This window comes from Sipha flava, unplaced genomic scaffold (assembly GCF_003268045.1).
Source record: "Sipha flava isolate LNK unplaced genomic scaffold, YSA_version1 277_pilon_pilon, whole genome shotgun sequence".
NCBI lineage: Eukaryota > Metazoa > Arthropoda > Insecta > Hemiptera > Aphididae > Sipha > Sipha flava.
In genome coordinates, this window is record NW_020272943.1 from 1,411,260 (window position 1) to 1,430,536 (window position 19,277).

The following is a 19,277-nucleotide window of genomic DNA, read 5'->3' on the forward strand; positions in this document are numbered from 1 at the left end:
TTATTTAGAGTATTAAATTAAACCAAAATATATTAATAGTATAAAATTTCACTCTTTCTACACAATATTATTTCTATTAATTTTATTGTATTGATTATTTTTTTACTTTTTCAAGACTCAGTTACTTGAGGGTTAAATTTTAGAGACTTATATACATTATTAACTGCGTTCCATTACTCAATTTTTGGATGATGTATTACAGTTATTATCTATATTATAGAATATTCATTATGTACTTTTCTGATTTTTAAAAATCAAAATTTTAATGTATTAATTCTAAACCACATAAAAATAATTGTACGATACAGTTTATTTTTTTTTTATAATCTCATATAAACAGAAATTTAATTTTATCGATTGAATATATCACAAATTTTTTCGACTATTTTGTAAAAATAAAGTATACATGGATAAATAATCATCATAAAATTTTATAATCGTTTGTATTTTTGATATTGTTATTCGTTTAAAATGTATATTAATATATGTTTGAAATGTTCACATAGTTCACAATATTCTATGTTAATATTACAACATTATATGAGTTTCTTTATTTGTATTTATTTTCATTAATTACAATATTATAGTTACATTCTTTACTATACAAAAAAAATCATAAGAAACAACATTATTTTTATTATATTTTCTACTATTATATTCTGAAGATTTCAAATATTTTGAATTACAATAGATACCTAGTGAATTTTCAAAAACGTTTTCTGATTTTTATATAAATCTTTTAAAAATTTTAAATCTTACCTGCAACGAGTTACAATGATAGAACATAACTCATTTAAATACTAATTCTAACTTTACCCAATAGTTGTTATTATTTTACTCATAACAAACTTGGGATAAAATATACTTTTTTGTAATCTTAACAAACATTTGATAATTATTGAAGACAAAATAATAAATATGAATAAGCTATTATTTTAGAACTGTATTATATTATAAAATATATTATTTGGCTAATATCATCATGCATTGGTGTTGCTAGCATAATTACTTAAGGTAAAGTAGCTACTTATCTATATTGACAGTTTTTTCCATGAATTGGGATTTATAATTATGAAAAATATAAAAATTAAATAAGTAACTAAAATTATTTTAACAGTTGCCTTTCCAAATATTATCACAATAAGCCATTCAAATGTAATGAATAGATTATAAGAAAATTAGACTTGATCTTGGTTTTAATTTTAAATTTTTAAATAGTAACATCAATTGCTCAGAATTACTAATTAAATTTAATTATCAATTATCAAAAACTGTTATTCCTTATTTGCAACAAATTTTATCTTTTTGTTATTTTTTTTTTTTATTGTTTTTAAAAGTTAATATTCTATATATTTTATTATGAATTAATGTTCTATTGATTTAAATTCAACTTATTCAAATGTATATTTTTCAATGATTTTTATTTTATTTAAAAAAATTAATTTATATTTTTGATTCTAAAATTGCTAATCAACATAGACGCAAATTGGGGGGCTAAGCCCCCAAAAATCTACAAATTTAAAATGTCATAATATTATAAATGTATAGTTTTTTTTTTTTTTTGTATTTAAAGAATATTATATATTATGAGATGGCCATGTTAATTATAAAATAAAAAATACACTGGTATTGTAGAATCAAACGTATTATATTAGTTTGATGAGCGATTTTCCAGTTTGGCAATAATAAACATTGAAAGAGAAGTATCAAAGCTTAAAGCTGAAGATATACTAATTGAGTATGCTAAGACCAATAAAAGGTTACAATTATAATTTGTTGTTTATTTTGATTGATATATTGGTTATTAATAAAATAAATTAATAAATGTATTACTATGTTGTTAAAATTATGTTATTATAAGTTACACCCCCTACTTGAAATTTGTGGTAGTTCGACCTTAATAATAAAGATAAAAAAAATTTAATCAGATTATGAAGTAATATTATAAAGTAAGATATGAATGGTGATTGGTGGGAGGTGTAGAGGACAAAGCTCCCCACGGGTCTGCTTGCCCTTAATATATTCAGCCCCCTCAAGTCAAAAGTTGAAACTGCGTCTATGCTAATCAAGCTGTTTTCTACTATTGTTTATACAATCATTAATATAAATTTATGTAACATCTCAAATGATCAATCGACCATAGACAGTTTGCCTTGAAATTTAAATCCGAAAGTACCAGAAATCAAGCACGGATTAAGACATTTTGGAGAACGGGAGCTAATGTTTTAAACGAGGCCCCTAAATGAAAAAAAAATAAGTATAATATATTTATTATAATAGATATTTATTTATAATATATAAGTACATAACAATAAATATTGAATAATGTATCACTTTATTTATAAATTACTAAATTGGAAAAATACTTTTTTAAAAATGGACAAAAGAAAATTAATATATGAATACTGAAAATTGCAATGTATAGAAATAAATGTAGTATGAGACAATGAATTTAGTGTAAGACATGGTCAATAATAATTCTCAAAATGAAAATATAATTTAAAAATCTGTGTTTAAGCTAAAAATTATTTTTTATTTTTGACTTGCAAATTAAGTTGTTATTTTCGTAATATTATTGTATTCTTGTATAATATGATTGAATTATATAATGAATTATGATCATTCAGACAAATATACAATAATAAAAATATTTACTTGAATTTAAAACTTAATTACTCATTAATCCTCTGTTAGGCCATATTTAAAAATTTGGCACCCCCGGGCATATAATTTATGCCCCTCTCACCAAAATAAATAATAATAATATAACACTTATTATTTCGTTTATAATCGAGATTCTTTAATATTAAAATATAACTTATAAATGAAAATCGTTTAATACTTTTTTAATTAATAAATTATAATATAATAAAAATACAACTTTTTTTTTATTGTTTTATTTATTTTTTTTTTCATTAGGTACATTATGTTTAAATTAATTTTGCTAAAATATTTTGCCGCCCTTGAGACTTGACGCCCCCGGAATGTGCCTACCCGTGCCCCCCCCCCAAATACGAGTCCTTTGTACTTATTCATTTCAATTTGTTCTCTTTCTTTTATTTTTCTTTTTGAGGATCCACTTTCGAAATGTTTATTAATTCTTAAAACACAAAGAAAAAATGTAAAACCCAAACAAAATGTAAACAAATCGATAACAGAAGACAAAACAAATTTGGTGTAACGTGTTGGAGTACAAAAATAGCTTTGTCCATTCAATTGATGGACAAATGTAAACGATTAGTGATTACTAATAAGTTGTGTAACAATATAGGGGTAGGTACTAAGGTATTATACACATTATACACTATAGTAGTATACTGTATTATGAATTATTATAAGAGGTTTATACGACTTAATCGACATATGTCGTATTGTCGTCAGCAATAATCATTATCATCGATTTTTTTTTTCGGTGATTTATATAAATTTATAGCCTAAAATGCAGAAAGTAATAGACAAATCTGAGGCCCCTAAATAAATTCCAAATATCGAGGCCCGGGGGCCATGATCCTCCCTGTACCCCCCCCCTCCTTAATTCGGACTTATCCGTAATAGGTACAATAAGAGTTAAAATTAAATCATTCTATTATTAATGTAAATTCAAAAATAAAAACCTTACTGTCAGCGCTAGATAGAGTCTTCTGTAGGGATAGTTAACAATGATCTTGTTCGATTTTTATAGTCAATAAGTTTATTCGCACAAAATTTCGAGTTACGAATCACAGAAACAGGTTAGGTTAATAACATTTTTCATTGGGAAAATTGAAATTTTCATTTAGGATACGAAGACAAAGAATGACATATACACAATACACTACCTCGAGAACGTACGTAGTAATTTTAGCTATTACAATAACTATAACTAGTACATAATATACTCACTCTCTTCAAAAAAATAAAAGATTTATAACATAACATACAACTAGAATTACACGGGTAATTATAGCTATGGATATTAGATAATAAATATTATTGGTTAGTTTTTGTCACAGATACATATATTATATTTTATGTGAAAATATTTATCATTTAGTTCTGTTTTAATTATTCTTTTTACTTTTTAGTAATTATTTTTAATGATTTAAGCATAAATTTAAAACGGGGCTGGATTCTGTAGGTCTGGCCATTGCCAGAGTGGCCATAAACAGTAAACACGCCTATGCCATAGATAAATTAATGTTGGTATCCTATATATAAAACAAAATAAAATAATAAATAATAAATTAACATTAAACATTACCAAATTGGTTTTATAGTAATCAAATTAATTATTTTTGAAATGAATAACTAATTCATAACTAACCTCGTTAATGTAACTTTTGGTGGATCAAACTGAATAAAAAACAATTATATGTTAAGTATAATATGCATTTAGGATAGACCTCTCCCCACCAATTCTTCCATCAGTCATTGTTCTTCGAAAACTTCTTTCAAAATATTACCCCATCGTACCTGAATAAATTCCTTCTAGACTTAAATATTTAACTCATATATAGTATAACACATTTAAAGCAATTTCTACAAGTTTTTTTTTTACTTATTGCACATGGATTGTCCACCATAAGGAGTATAAAAAAAAGAGAGTTCTGGAACCCCCGCGCGCCACCCCGCCACCATCGCCTACCCGCGCATAACCTATGTATATTTCCCCCCTCCTCACCTTCATCTTACCGATCACATAACCTATGCCTAGACTACAAAAATTCGTATTGAACATGCCATTTCAGATTATTATTAATATTAATCATATTAATATTTATATTAATTTGTTTGTTATTTTATCAGTTTTAATTTATATCTATGAAATCTATATCTATAAAATAAATATTAATTAATTAAAGTTTGAATTGAATTTCTATATACCTAATATAAACCTATCACAATACTGCATACAAGAAACTATGAACAATCAATTTTTCAGAATCTAGTTTAAATTAAAAACTTAGAAGAAGTAGAATAATTTGCTATCGAAAATTTCATAATAACCAATAGTTACACAAAAATTAAGTCACCCCGTAAATTTTATTCACGTACCGCTACTGTTCGCGACATTATCGATCCGGATCGTGCTCCCAAAAGCGATAGCCGGCACCGAAACAATTTCCACCGCTTTCGCACAAATGTCGCAAAACAGGAGCTGGTCGGCATGTGACCTCTTATGTGCCGCGAAAGTGTCAGCGAAGGCGAAAGATTGAGCACACACACCACAGTTGAACATTTTACAAAAAATTAATCACACAAAATATAATAATGATACCGATTATAACAATCGTATAAAAACACGGCTGGCAGTAATAATACGATTGAGGTGGAAATTTCACACTTGTTCTCTTGCACGATTTGGTCCGGTAAAGACAAAAGTCAGAAGCGGAGTGCAATTTACCTATGCATTTTGGTCATATATATCCGCGAGGTGCATGTATATTACCATAAGCGATAATACTATTATAAGTTGTTTACCACATTTTGAATTTTATAAATATATGGGGGTATATGGCGATGGGGGCGGGGTAGCGCGCGGAGGTTCCAGAACTCTCTTTTTCATACTACTTATGGTGGATAATCCATGTATAATAAGTAAAAAAGAAACTTGTAGAAATTGCTTAAAATATGTTATACTCTATTACATAAGCATAACATATATGATAAAGTTTACAAAACTTTATTTATTTTATCCATAGCACAAGTAGCTTGTGAATGAACATTCTCAAAATTAAAGCGGGTAATACACATTATATTTAATAAAATAAACATTATAATGAATTTATTGCGTTTTTAATCGACGAAAATGAATGCAACACTTCAAATTTTTCTTTTACATGGTAAAAATCGTGTATAGGATGACATAAGACAAAAGCTTTTGCCTTGATGGCTACAGAAAAAAAATTGATACCGTGCAAAACTGTAATCGGCCGGCTGTTTAGCTTAAAAAATAAAGCATAAGTACATTTTTAATTAATCCATTAAATAAATGTTGCCATGTACTTATATTAAGTGTTAAAGATCATGTTTTAAACATTTAACTGAAAAATTGTGTAGTATTATAACATAAATGTTGAAATAATTCAATAGTTTTTGAGCTGGTTTAAAAAAAATTCTTGAACCACACTTAAAGAGTCTACAATTCGCCCTTGTTTTGTTGGTACTTAGAGGAGGTTATACTATGAATTTCTCTATAATTTTCCGAATAATTGCAAAAACCTTCAAGAGATACGCACTCAACACCGTCTAGTATTTTGATCACACATTATTTATTGGGCGTAGCCCGTTTCGCACAGGTACCCGTTTCGCCCAAAATAGTTTAAAACAATTTAAAATTAAGTTGGCATTAGTTCAGTAAAATATTACAAGCGAACGTCAAGAAAAAATGGTGCTAAAGTTTCTGATCCCTAAAGGACGACTATTATAAAACCTTTAGTAATAAAATTACGGGTAATTGAGATAGAAAAGAAAAGAAATATCGTTTATAAATAATAATATATAAAATAACACATAAGAAATCCAGTCGTTATCGAATTGAGATCGAGCAAAACCTATAAAGCGCATACCGAAAGCACACCAAAAAAATGAATTTATCAACGCGCTGCATCATCATTGTAACTAATCTTATCTAATATAAAATAGGTACCTACTTATAACTTATAAAAGTAATAGACAACAAAGATTATCTTTGATCGTGGTCAGTGTGTACACGCGACGTCGACGTGTAAACATAACACGCATTTTACTAAAATGGCTTTGTTTTTAAAAACTAAAATATACAAAGATCTGGGAATGTTTAATAATTATAAATACAATTTTGGTTCAAATAATGTAAATATATGTGAAATTCGTTGGCGTGTGTATAATGTTCGTGTTCTGCTACGTTATATACTTTAGGTTATTTCCAAAATTTTTTGGAAAACAAAGAATATCGCCTCCTTGTGGTGTTTTTTGGATAACGCTAAATGATATTCAAATATTAGAATATTATAATCATTGCCAACTTAATTTTAAAATGGTCTAAACACTCAGGGCGAAACGGGAATTATATAAAAACAAAATTTGGGCGAAACGAGTTCCACCCTATTTATTTTGTTGTGTTTGTGTATACAATTTTATTCAAAAATATTGCTTCAGTTATTATTCTTTATTAAATAAAAGCTTTCAATTTTATCATGCTAATGTAACAATACCATTCGATCATTCGATTATCACTTGATCGATAATTCTCACTCAAACAAGGAAATTTATGTTTTTTTATAAAACAATTTCATCGAATAAAATGAGTTTGGTATAAAATTATTATACATTTTTACAAGAGTAAAAATGAGGGAAAAGATGTTAGCTCAAAATACAATTCAAGATGAACATCATAACAAAATAACAATTATATTAAATTAACATTAATATTTATTACAAAAAAAATTTAGGGTAGCAGAAGTAATGAAAATATAAAAATATCTCCACGTTAGGAAATGAAAATTATTGATTTTATATGAAAAGAGAAAACCCAGTAATAGAAAAAAATAACATATAATAAAAAGTAAAAAAGAGAAAAAAACCCAAAAATCAAAAATCACTAATTTTTATTCTGAAAACTTGGTAATTGAAAAAAAATTAAAAAAAAACTTATATTAGGAAAAAAAGAACAATATTCAACACGACTAAAATATCCACAAAAACAAAACAAATAAGTAAACAGTACAAAATGATTAATGTTTTGATAAAAAAAAAAAAATATGTACTATAGGATCCCGATGTCTTCGATCAAGGAAAATTGCCGATTATCGGATCCAGATCTCGATAATGAAAAATGCGCCTACGCATATGGTCTCTGTGCTGTTACCGACTTCGGATACCATCACTCGACTCTGTAGGTATTGTAAACGTAACCTCAATAATCGGTCAGAGATACCTGACGGTTCCACTACATTAACCTGTAGATCGGCCGAATTAAATTGCGCTGATTTGGAAGCTGCAGTCAAAAGGGCTGAGGACGGAAGTAACCTCACAATTTAACAAATAAAGATAATAGCTTAATCTTTATTCTTGATTTATATTAATAATAATAATATTCGATTGGCGGACGTCCTTACATATAACTAAAGCTCGAATGCTAATGACCAAAATTTCATAAAAATATGCATTATAAAATGTCAAAATATGCAATTATATGCCATAAAATGTATTAAATATACCTTTTTTTTCAGCAAATTTATACAAAAAAAAAATAGTTAATATTAATTCAAAAAATGTATATAGGTACTTTTTTGAATGTGTATTTAAAATTATTTTATTACAAAAAAAACACAGTTAATATAGATGAAAAAAAAATTAGTTAGTTTTCGAGCTAATAAAGTTAAATTTTACATAGGTTAAGCATTTTAAGTATTAGTATTACACTGTAAAACAATAATTTTTCTGATATTTTCAAACTTGAAGAACCTTCGACAATCCGATAAGAAGTTTTTGTAGACTAAAAATGACATAATTAACGGTAATGATCGATCATTTATAATGATTTGGACAATTTTTAATATTATACTTAATAATTTATAAATGATATGCTACTTAATCTAGAAACAATCGATATAAGCATTTATATACTCAAAAACGTCAAATATGCAAAAATATGCAAAAAAGTTTGCATATTTGCAATCGAGATTTCATGAATCGAATTTACATCATATTAGGGTATAATTTTGGTTGCGTGAAAAAAATATGGCTAGTCATAAACATCTGAGCTCTATTAAATATAATAATAATAATAATGGAAAATCTATCGCAACACCGCGATATTAATGTACCTAGCGTAGGTGGTTTCACCCACGCGACCAAGTTAATCCATGTGCGACGGATAGGAGACTACCGGAAGTCTTCTGAGATATACCTGGAACACTGTCCCTAAGTGGAATCGCTCGTTGTAACTAGGAACGTCTACGACAGCATTGAAAGACGGCGAGCGACGACAACGTGATCGTCCAATGGGTGCAGAACCGACACCACGATGACAAAAATGGCCGACATTGAAAAATAAATCAAATGCGACGTATTGGACCAGATTACAATTGTCAACAACGAAAACACGATGCAGGAAAAGCCCGGATGACTCGTAAGTCCATAGAATACGTTCGGGACGCACCCGGACAACAACTCCGTAATATATGGCCGTGGCACACGGAGTGAGTTTCCCGGGGCACCGATAGCAGTCGGGGGGCCAGGCGAACGATCGTACCCAGTTGGGAGGCCGGGAGGAATATAATGTTCTCGAACATCGATAACTTCGGAAATGGCCCTTTGCATTGCCAGCAGACCGGTTTGATCGGTTCGGTGCAGCAGATAAGCGCGTACATTATACAGGTATAAAACAGCGTTTGAAAAGTTCTTCCAGCCCTCAATGCTGTCGTATTCGATTTCCACGCGCCCAAACCCTGATCTCACTGCACTTCCGCACTCCAAGACATGTATATGGTTTTGGGCACGTGGAGCACGACTCAGCGGGGGATTATCTCGCGTGCCATTCCGAGCACTCCGGCCAACCCACCGTTCTGACGGCTGCACAAGTGTTCAGTGCTAAACCGCCGATTCCAGCGAAATGTAGGGAAGTGATCACCACACCGGCCGTCACTTCGGACAACAGACCCGAAAGTCAATCCGGTGGGCGACTCCGAGTTCCGCGGGCCAACCGTATTTTGGCAGGGTCCTTTTCCACGGCGATCACTCTTCGGAACGTGTACGCCAGCCGAACGGCCACGCCGTAAAACGGATCAACGAAAGCGCACCTCCGGACCACGTGCACGGCCAACACGTCCGGGCAAGGCCATGTGTAGGGGGTGTAAGGTGTCTGGACCCCCCCTGAAATTTCTTCAATATTTTATGAATGTTTAAAATAATTATTCATTTTTAAAACAAACATAAATATTTTCAGTCAAAAATGACTTAAGCTCCAATTAACCATTGATTGCTTTTAATTTTATATCATAATATCATATGAAAATGTAATATTAATTTTAATAAAAGAAGATTAAATCTTTTTCCGTCTTATTTTTAACCAGATATCAAAAGTTAAAATCTAAATTCAATAAAATTATAATATACATGTTTTGGACCCCTCCTGAAAAAAATTTCTAGATACGGACTTGCGCCCGGGCACGCGGACACCGAGAAGCAGGGCTCGTCGGTCACCGGTCGTCGTTGGAACCGTCAAGCGGTCGGTTTCCCGTCGGCGTCAGCCGCTTAAACGCGGACCGATCAGGGTGTACCGTGCCCACGGTGGTGGTGCTGAGGAAACCGAACGTGGACACGGTTTTCACCGCAACTTCTACGGCCGTTACGGCGTCCCCCGAATAGCCGACCGGGTGGTCGTCGGTCTCGATACTCGCCTCCGCGGTGCCGCGGCCGTCCGTCCGACCGAAGCTCCGACCTACGTTTAACTTACCCAATCAAATGTATTAACGAACTATTAGCTTCCGCGGAGATGATAGTTCTAAATTGTTCTTAAAAATGATTTACAATAAACAATTCTGAATAGTGAAAATATGTGAATCCATCACATTTATTTGAGTTACGCACCGTTATCTATATTTGTGGTCGAATGAATACAACGCTTAACATTTGCTTGTTGTTGAATTGTTAACGAACGTTGATATTGCGTTTTTTAATCGAAAAAAAGCGCTTACACACGAAAACTTCTTCGATTTACCGGCCAATCGAAGTACGCTGGATTCGTATCGAACGATGATTACCGCATAAAGGATACCTAACCATTGTGCGCAATAATTAAATAAGGTACAAAGTGCGATTTAAAAAACCCAATTAAAATATTTTACTCGATTTCCGTAATCCGTCTCAACAATGGGCAATTGGCAATAAACGTAGACTATGCCCCCCCCCCCCATTAATCGATCCAACATCGACTGCGAACTAAAATCTTGGAATGCCGGAACGTTGAAAATAAACCAATTACAGGATATTATTCACAACGACCGGTTCTCTTAATCGTGTACATCGCTGTACGTACGATAATAACCAGTTTTTCTAGTACGCACGAAAAAACTATTAGCGGAACACATTAAATTGCACCTTACTATACGCTTGAGGTACCCAACATTTTAAACGTTGAATTTTGCGATAACGTCATGACGTACACGTTCAATGCCAATACCGACTTGATCATACGTACCGTGTCCTTTGGCCTGTCGGTCAACGCAGTGCCCAACCTAACTTTAAAACTATCGCGCGCAACCCCTCCCCTCCGACCAAGAAACAACCGACAAATCGGATGCAGTTCCGTCGACTATTATCATTCGGCCGGTTGATCTGTTCGATAACAAAAACATTGTTAACGAGAGGTTTTTTTTTTAAGTCGACAAATAATTTTTATTTATCAGTGTTCTCAGAGTTCATAGTGTTCACGATTCCGTCCACTCTGTAGTAGTTGTTCGCTGATTTTAACAATAACAACCACTCCGTTCGTATCGTAAAATAGTGTATTGTGATAGTTTAAATCTTTATAATAGCAACAGTGTTCGACTTCAGTTAAATTTGTTGTTCGTCGTCTTGCCGTTTATTCGCCATGAAGTGTGCGGCGTACTCCTGGACGATGCGTTTGTGCATCGTTTTCCTCATTTTCGGTACGTAATGTTGTGATATTGTAATATGGGTACTATATTGTTCGGATAAAACGATGAACTCTTGCACGCAGAGGTGGAACTAGGAATCTTTACGCTCGGGGAAAATGTTAAGCCCATAGAACAATAATCAATACGCTTCTCGGGAATTTTTTTCTAATAATTAATATACATCGTACTTATTGAGTTTTAACCGAATAACAGTGTTTAACAAAGTCATAGATATCAAATTATTTGTTAATAATTACAAAAATTACACTCTACAATTTTACACCCAGGGATGAATCCCCATATTCCAACCCCAAGTTCCGCCTCTGCTTGCACGACATTGTTTTCTAAAAACTACTATAACAACAGCAACGGTTTAACGTTCGACTAAATTTGCATTGAATACGGATTGATTATTTCAGGTACACGTGTTGTATGCCATGGAAAACATGAAAAACGACAAATCGTATCAGTTTGTTCTGTGTTGGTAACTATAATATTTTTTACTATTACTTGTTAAGTTATAGATATTTCTACGAATTTGAATTGTTTTATATTCGATTGTCGAAAAAAGCTTTACAATTATTACTAAAATATCGTTTATATGATTCTATGCAAATCGTTCATCAGTGAATATTGGCTTACATTATTTTTTTTTTTTAACGTTTTGGGTTATATGAATTGTTTTCTAGTTACTATTGATAATGATCGTAGGAAAATAAAAATTATTTAAAATTATTTACACTTATTAAAGTTACTTCTAAGAATACTACACTTAGAATACTGGAATTCAATTTTTTTGTTCAAATATCGAGTTTCAAAAATACCAATACATATCTGATACCAATCAAACATCATCTTCGGTTGATCAAAATATACAGAAATCAATTATATTTTTATTATTTTGATATTCAACATTGATCTTATATTTGATATATATTTAATCAGTGTAATAATTTAACAGTGTTGTATATTCGTGGGAGGGGGTCTCGATCCGAAATATAAATTTATTCTCAGAATTAAATTTTTTTAGACTACTAAATATAGTCTATTTAATGGTTCTTGAATTTCGTTATGCACCGCTTCTGTATGGTCAATCACGACACCTCGTTATCTTATCCACTCTGTACAACTGTTGTACAGCGTGTACCAATGACCCCTTGGTCAGCATTCTTCTTGCCACTTCCCATTTCACACGCGTAACATATTAGACCATCACATTACTTTAGGAATTATGTACATAGTTAAAATACAAACGCTGGACGAATAAGTTGTGTTCGGTATAGTAAATGTAATGGAATGCTTGAGCTCTATGGTTGCTTCAACAGTTAAAAAGCTGATACAATGGTATTTTATTTTTTATTTTTTATATAAAAATATATTTCAAGTGTAAGATTATTTTGCACAACATGATTTTACTAGGGGATAGTTATTTAAACCTGTATACGACAATTGTAGGCAACTACTAGTATTTACTTTTTATACCATTTTAATATAGATGATTACCTACTGTTTCAGAGTTCTATTAAAGACTGTTGATTTGAAGCAAATGCTTGTTCACTAATACATATAACTACACATATAAATACACATTATGGCAAATGTTTTACTCATTTTTTTTTTTTGCATTACAGAGAACAGTATCAATGTTCGAACGGCAACTGCGTTGACTCGATATTGATTTGCGATGGACATGCAGATTGTACGGATGGATCCGACGAAACGCCAAAACTGTGCACCAATATTAGTTGCCCGAGCTACTTGTTTCGTTGTAAATACGGTGCCTGTGTGAACCAAAATTCCAAATGTAATGGCAAAAACGACTGCATTGATGGATCCGATGAAAGCTCTTCCGTTTGCTCAGGAAATAATCCTAGCAAACCCAATAGTCCCACATGCCAGTAAGCAACATCTTATATATTTTTTAATTTCACATATAATTTTATCGTCAACATAATTAACAGGTTGACCGCAATAGGTTTTTTTCTAGTTATTAATATTTATAATGACAAACACCAATAAGTACAAACATACTACAACTGAGTACTTTCATTAAAAAACAACGTCACTTGGTAGATTTGCACTACTTGGTTGTTTAAGTGGTACCCAATGAAAATGCATATGTGCATCGAGAAAGTTAACAAAAGTTTGATTATAAATAAGACAATTTAATAATTATTATACAAAGAGATATTACTTAAGTCACTTTATGGTTAATGTGGGAAAATACTGTTTGTGCCTCGAAAAAAGGTTATTCACATCCAGAAATCAACAAAAAACAAATAATAAATATTATTGCATAATGTTTATAAATACTCATTAACTTCAATTCATTACAATGTTTTGTTTCAGCTGGCTATCAAAATAGACTTTTATTAAATAATCAAAGTTACTTGATATATTGATGTTTAAATCCTCTATTCGTAGATTATTGAATTTTCGCATTATAAAATAACGTTTTAATAATGAATTTTAAAAACCGAAGAGCTATTTTGTTAATTCTTACGTTTTTACTTAAAAATTTGAATTGAATAGGTACCTACATCTAAAAAAATATAAAATATTTATACCACGAAAAAATGTGTTATCTTTATTATTCAATATTATTAATGAAATTATAGTTTTTTGGTTTTTGGGGAGTTTAATTATCCATGAAAAATTGTATGAGACGAGAGTAGTGTAATATGCTACCGTATCCCAATGGATCGTCAATCTATATCGTTTTTTTTTATCAAAATATTTCAACGAATACATTTTGTTATACCAGTTAAATGACACAAACGTTTTAATCATACGAGTGTGGTACTTATCGTTAATATTTTAAAATTACAATAATAATTATTTTTAAAAATTATAAGCATACGTTTTCCTTTATTTACAAAATTGTGTTTTATTCAGAAATGAAAATGAATACCGCTGCAAGTCTGGTCAGTGCATCGACAGTACATCTACTTGCGATGGAGTTCGCGATTGCAGTGACGGATCCGATGAGACGAGAACTCTGTGTAAAGATATCCAGTAAAACGATTTACATTCAAAAGAAAAGCTCGTGAAACCTATACCGGAATTACTTTTTAAAGGTGCCCAGTGTATTCGTTTAAGTGCAAATATGGTGGTTGTGTTAATGGGTCAAGCAGATGTGACAATGTGATACAGTGCCTGGATGGCTCTGATGAGGAAAAATGTTACAATTCAATAACAACAGTAAAAACACCAACGAAATACACAACCCGTCCAACTTCGATCAGTCAAACGACGCAGTCTAATACGAAGTATAAACTTATTTTAATATTTATACATAAATAGTATAATTAGGAGCGCTTGGGCCAAAACTTTAATACCCAATATTACATATTAAAAAAATAAATATAAAATGCAATAAAGTAAACGCCAAAATAACTCTCATCTATACCAGTGGCGTAGATACAATTTTTTTTCTGGAGGGGGGTGATGTTTAAGAGTAAGTTTTCAAGTGTTCTTAGTATATCTTAAAACGAGGTCATATGTAATAAAATTACATTTAAAATGGTATTATTATTATGTCCCGTATTTAATGAAAATTATTTTGTTACTCAATTTTTAATATATACCTAATCATAGTAAAATCAAAAATGTTACTATAATATGTAAATATTAATAAATAATAATCAAATATCATTAAAAAAAAAAATCTATGGGGGGGTGGAAACCCCTTACACCCTCCCCGTAACTACACCACTGATGTATACTAATATTTATAAAAAAATATAAAATAACACGTACTTAGTTTTTAAATAGGTACCAGTGGCGTAGCCAGGATTTTTAAATGGGGGGCTAACCACTTTTTTGGATAAGTAAGGTAAGAGAGGATATGAGAATTCACCCTTAACCCTCCCCCATCATCTACCACCAAGTTTCTAAACGTAATTCAAGCATTTTAATATAGTTTTAAAAATATTTATTAATATATAATTTATAATAATAATAATAATTTTGGTTTCAGTGTTCAGTCACTTGCTCCACTCTGACAGCTGCATCCTCTTAGGCGAATTTCTGGCAAATTCAGTTATTATTTAACTTTCATTGAATTCCTCTTTTTTATTTATATGAGCCATAGCTAACCCATTCAGTCTGTTTTCCGACATGGTGCTTCTTAAAAAAAAAATTTAAGCGATTGAGTGCTGAAAACGTTCATTCCGAAGTGAAAGAGGTAACTGGTAACGTGGCAAATAATTGTAAAAGTATTTCAATGTTAGGTCGAAGATTGGTGCGATGAGAGAGTGAATCAAGAGCAGAATTCGGTTTTGGAATAGTATTTTGACTCTATTGTTGCCTCCATATGAACAGGTCAGCTCTGATTGTAGATGACGTATCATCATGGAGATCTTGGACATATATTTTAGCAACTTTTATAATATTTTTATCGTCATACATATTTAAATTGGCCGGAATAAGTCCTTCAAGTGGCATAACATCAATAAACCTTTGATTAAAACGAGCATCCATTGATTCTATTAAATAGTCAAGATACATTATACATATAAATACGGCCCATGGGGGGGGCTATAGCCCCCTTAGCCCCACCCTTGGCTACGCCACTGATAAATGCCTAATGTTTTTATATTTTACCAAGTAATTTGGGCTTTTTAAAATACTTCTAAAATCTAAAAATTTATCGAAAAATATGGAAAGTTCAAAATATTTCTAGTAACCAGAGTAAATTGTTCATAAGTTGTTTATATATATATCTAAATTGTTATTATTTAGTTGACTGTAATTGGACATGGTTAACTAATGTTCTATATATTTAAAGGAGAAGATGTGTGATACCAACCGTGGAGGGTTCTAAATACTCTTACAATAATTCAAACGAAAATACTATTTTGTCTCCTGGGAGTCTGGTTGATGAGAATCGAATCGTCGAAGAGAACTGTGAAGAAGGTTACCATAAAGCGGTACCTTATAGGTTCATGATATGTTCAGGTGGTAATTGGACTCCATTAGTTTCCGAAAAATTATGTTTGAGTAAGTATACCCTTTAAACTCTTTACTGTTCACTGCAATACAGTCAATATTTCCCGTTTTATCGAAAAATCCATTTTATTTTCATATTATACCACGGTCGTTGAAATTACATCCATAATGCATTAGTTTATCGAATATAGTAAAGATCCTTTTACGGTACAATAAAAAATCCATTCCCATACAGAGGTGGCTCCAGAGCCTTGGTTAAGGGGGCACCAAGTTATAGTTTTACAAAATCTTATAACAAAAAGAAAACAACAATTTTTACAATACAAACTCAAGTCATCTATTTTTAAAATTGGTAAAAATATCAATAAAATGATCTATTTGATCTAAAATATCTATTTTGATATACATTAATTAGACATAATGCTGATAGTAGTCTATCTTCAGTCATCATTGAACGAAGCCAGGTTTTTAGTCTCCGATGTGGAGAAACTCAACCGTCATACTTCTATGACCCTATCTATATACTTGTGAGTGTCGAATCATAGTACATATTATATTATAATATACATTTTTTGTTAATAATTTTTTTTATTATTTTTATTATTTATTATTATTTTTTTATAAATACGGTACGGGCTTGAGAGGGGGCCACGGCCCTTAGGGCCCCCCTGAAGCCGCCCCTGTTTCCATGACATCACTGTTGCAATACAAAATATAAACTTTCGATTAATGTGGTAACTATAGTTTTTTTCTTTTCTGAAAATCCGTAATCGCAATGTAAGTAATAATTTCTTAAGTATACACAATATTTTCTTACTCTTTGGGATGGAATTTACTTTAAACAAAAATATTTAAAAAGTTTTCTATTCAGGAAGACCTTGGAACCCAGAGGAACTATGTTCTCCGACTAGTTTTTCGAAAATTGAAGCGTAATCCTACTAATAAGTTATGCATAAGGTCTCTATTTTTTTTCAAATAATAACGTACTTTTATTTCTTTAATTCAAACTTTCCAACAAATAAATACGTGCTTAATACGCATGTTAGATAAAACCGTTTGTATGTTCTTAGAGAAATGTCGACCTTTAACGTCGGATGGCTTGGATATGAAATGCGCACTTGATGGTAAAACCGTTGACTGTTCTATACCATCGATACCGGGTACTACGTTGACGCCCTCGTGTAAAGTTACGCACGGCATACCAAACGGAGGTGTGGAAAGTCCAGTGGAATTGCTCTGTCTACCCAACGGAGAATGGAGAGGGGCTCTGTATACGTGCACTCCAAGTACTTGTTTATTTTCTTATTTTCAAACGAGCCAAATTTAGTATTGTGTTGAAACGCAGCTATATTTTTGGCCGCGTGAAAATTTAATATATTATCATATCCGATGGCGTATTTACGTTCTGTACATGAATCTAGCACTCGGTGCTAAATCAACGTATAGTCCGGAGTAGTAATTTCTGTTCCGTTTTTTACACGAGTTCGGCACTTCAGCGTAATACATGTTATAAAATATTTAATATGTACTTTTTATATAATATCATAGATAATATTCCGTTCAATATTTATTAATTCAATTTATATTTACAATAATAATAAATAATATTAAAAAAAATATATTAATCATTTAATTACAAGACTAACATTATTTTATTATTATATATTTAAGCTGATTTATAAAAATGTGTGACAAGTTGTAACAATTATTAATGGTTAAATACCAAATATAAATTGAATTAATAAACATTGAACGGAATATTATTTATGATATTATATAAAAAGTACATATTAAATATTTTATAACATGTATTACGCTGAAGTGCCGAACTCGTGTATAAAACGGAACAGAAATTACTATTCCGGACTATACGTTGATTTAACACTGAGTGCTAGATTCATGTACAGAACGTAAATAGGCGGTACTACGCGCACACGCCGAAAACATAATGTATCATGCAAAAACAGTATTTATATAAGACGTATTCAAATGTTTTTTCTAGATTGCGGTCGACCGTACATCCCTAACGAAGCGTTGATTCTTCACGGCAAAGAAGCGAATTACGGAGCAGCTCCTTGGAATGTTGGAATTTACCGGAAAAATGAACAAAACACTTATGAAATGATATGCGGGGGATCGTTGATCACAACGAATTTAGTTGTCTCCGCGGCGCATTGCTTTTGGAACAAAGATTTAACTAGCAAAATTATACTGAATAGTAATTCCTTGTACAAAATTGGCGTTGGAAAGTATAATAGAGATATTTCGGTTAAAGACAACGATTTTACACAAATAATGGACGTCGGATTAATTTACCTGAACGAAGACTTTTACGGACCTCCCGGACTTTACGCTAATGACATAGCCATTATTTTGCTGACGAAAAAAGTTCAGTTAAGCAACGTTGTTATGCCTGTTTGTGTCGACTGGTTCAAAAGATATACCATATCGAATGGAGCTATTGGAAAGATCGTCGGTTGGGGACAAACGGAGACCGGATCGGCGAGTCCTAAATTATTAGAAGCACTATTGCCATACATCGACCAAAAGGCATGTCGGGAAATGTATTCAGACGCATTTAAATTCTTCGTTACTCCTGATAAATTTTGCGCCGGTTCTAAGTTGGGACAAGGAGTTCATTCCGGAGACAGCGGGGCAGGCCTGACTTTTGTGCACGGTATCGGTAGTAGTTCTTTGCATTATTTGACAGGAATAACGAGCGTT

General features: G+C 31.4%; 1 protein-coding gene across 2 annotated transcripts in view; it reads left to right on the plus strand.

Annotated features, from left to right (window-relative positions):
• The first annotated feature begins 11,136 nt into the window (after positions 1-11,136).
• The window catches only part of LOC112685446 (modular serine protease), an 11,309-nt gene continuing 3,168 nt past the window's right edge, over positions 11,137-19,277 (plus strand). The window contains exons 1-8 of one of the 2 annotated variants that reach the window (XM_025557339.1): positions 11,137-11,615; positions 12,023-12,083; positions 13,235-13,501; positions 14,499-14,618; positions 14,681-14,872; positions 16,393-16,604; positions 17,624-17,839; positions 18,556-19,263. In XM_025557339.1, the coding sequence (XP_025413124.1) occupies positions 11,558-11,615; positions 12,023-12,083; positions 13,235-13,501; positions 14,499-14,618; positions 14,681-14,872; positions 16,393-16,604; positions 17,624-17,839; positions 18,556-19,263 (1,834 nt within the window). In that variant the 5' untranslated portion in view covers positions 11,137-11,557. The remainder of the gene's footprint in view (positions 11,616-12,022; positions 12,084-13,234; positions 13,502-14,498; positions 14,619-14,680; positions 14,873-16,392; positions 16,605-17,623; positions 17,840-18,555; positions 19,264-19,277) is intronic. The other variant, XM_025557338.1, reaches the window with a different exon arrangement.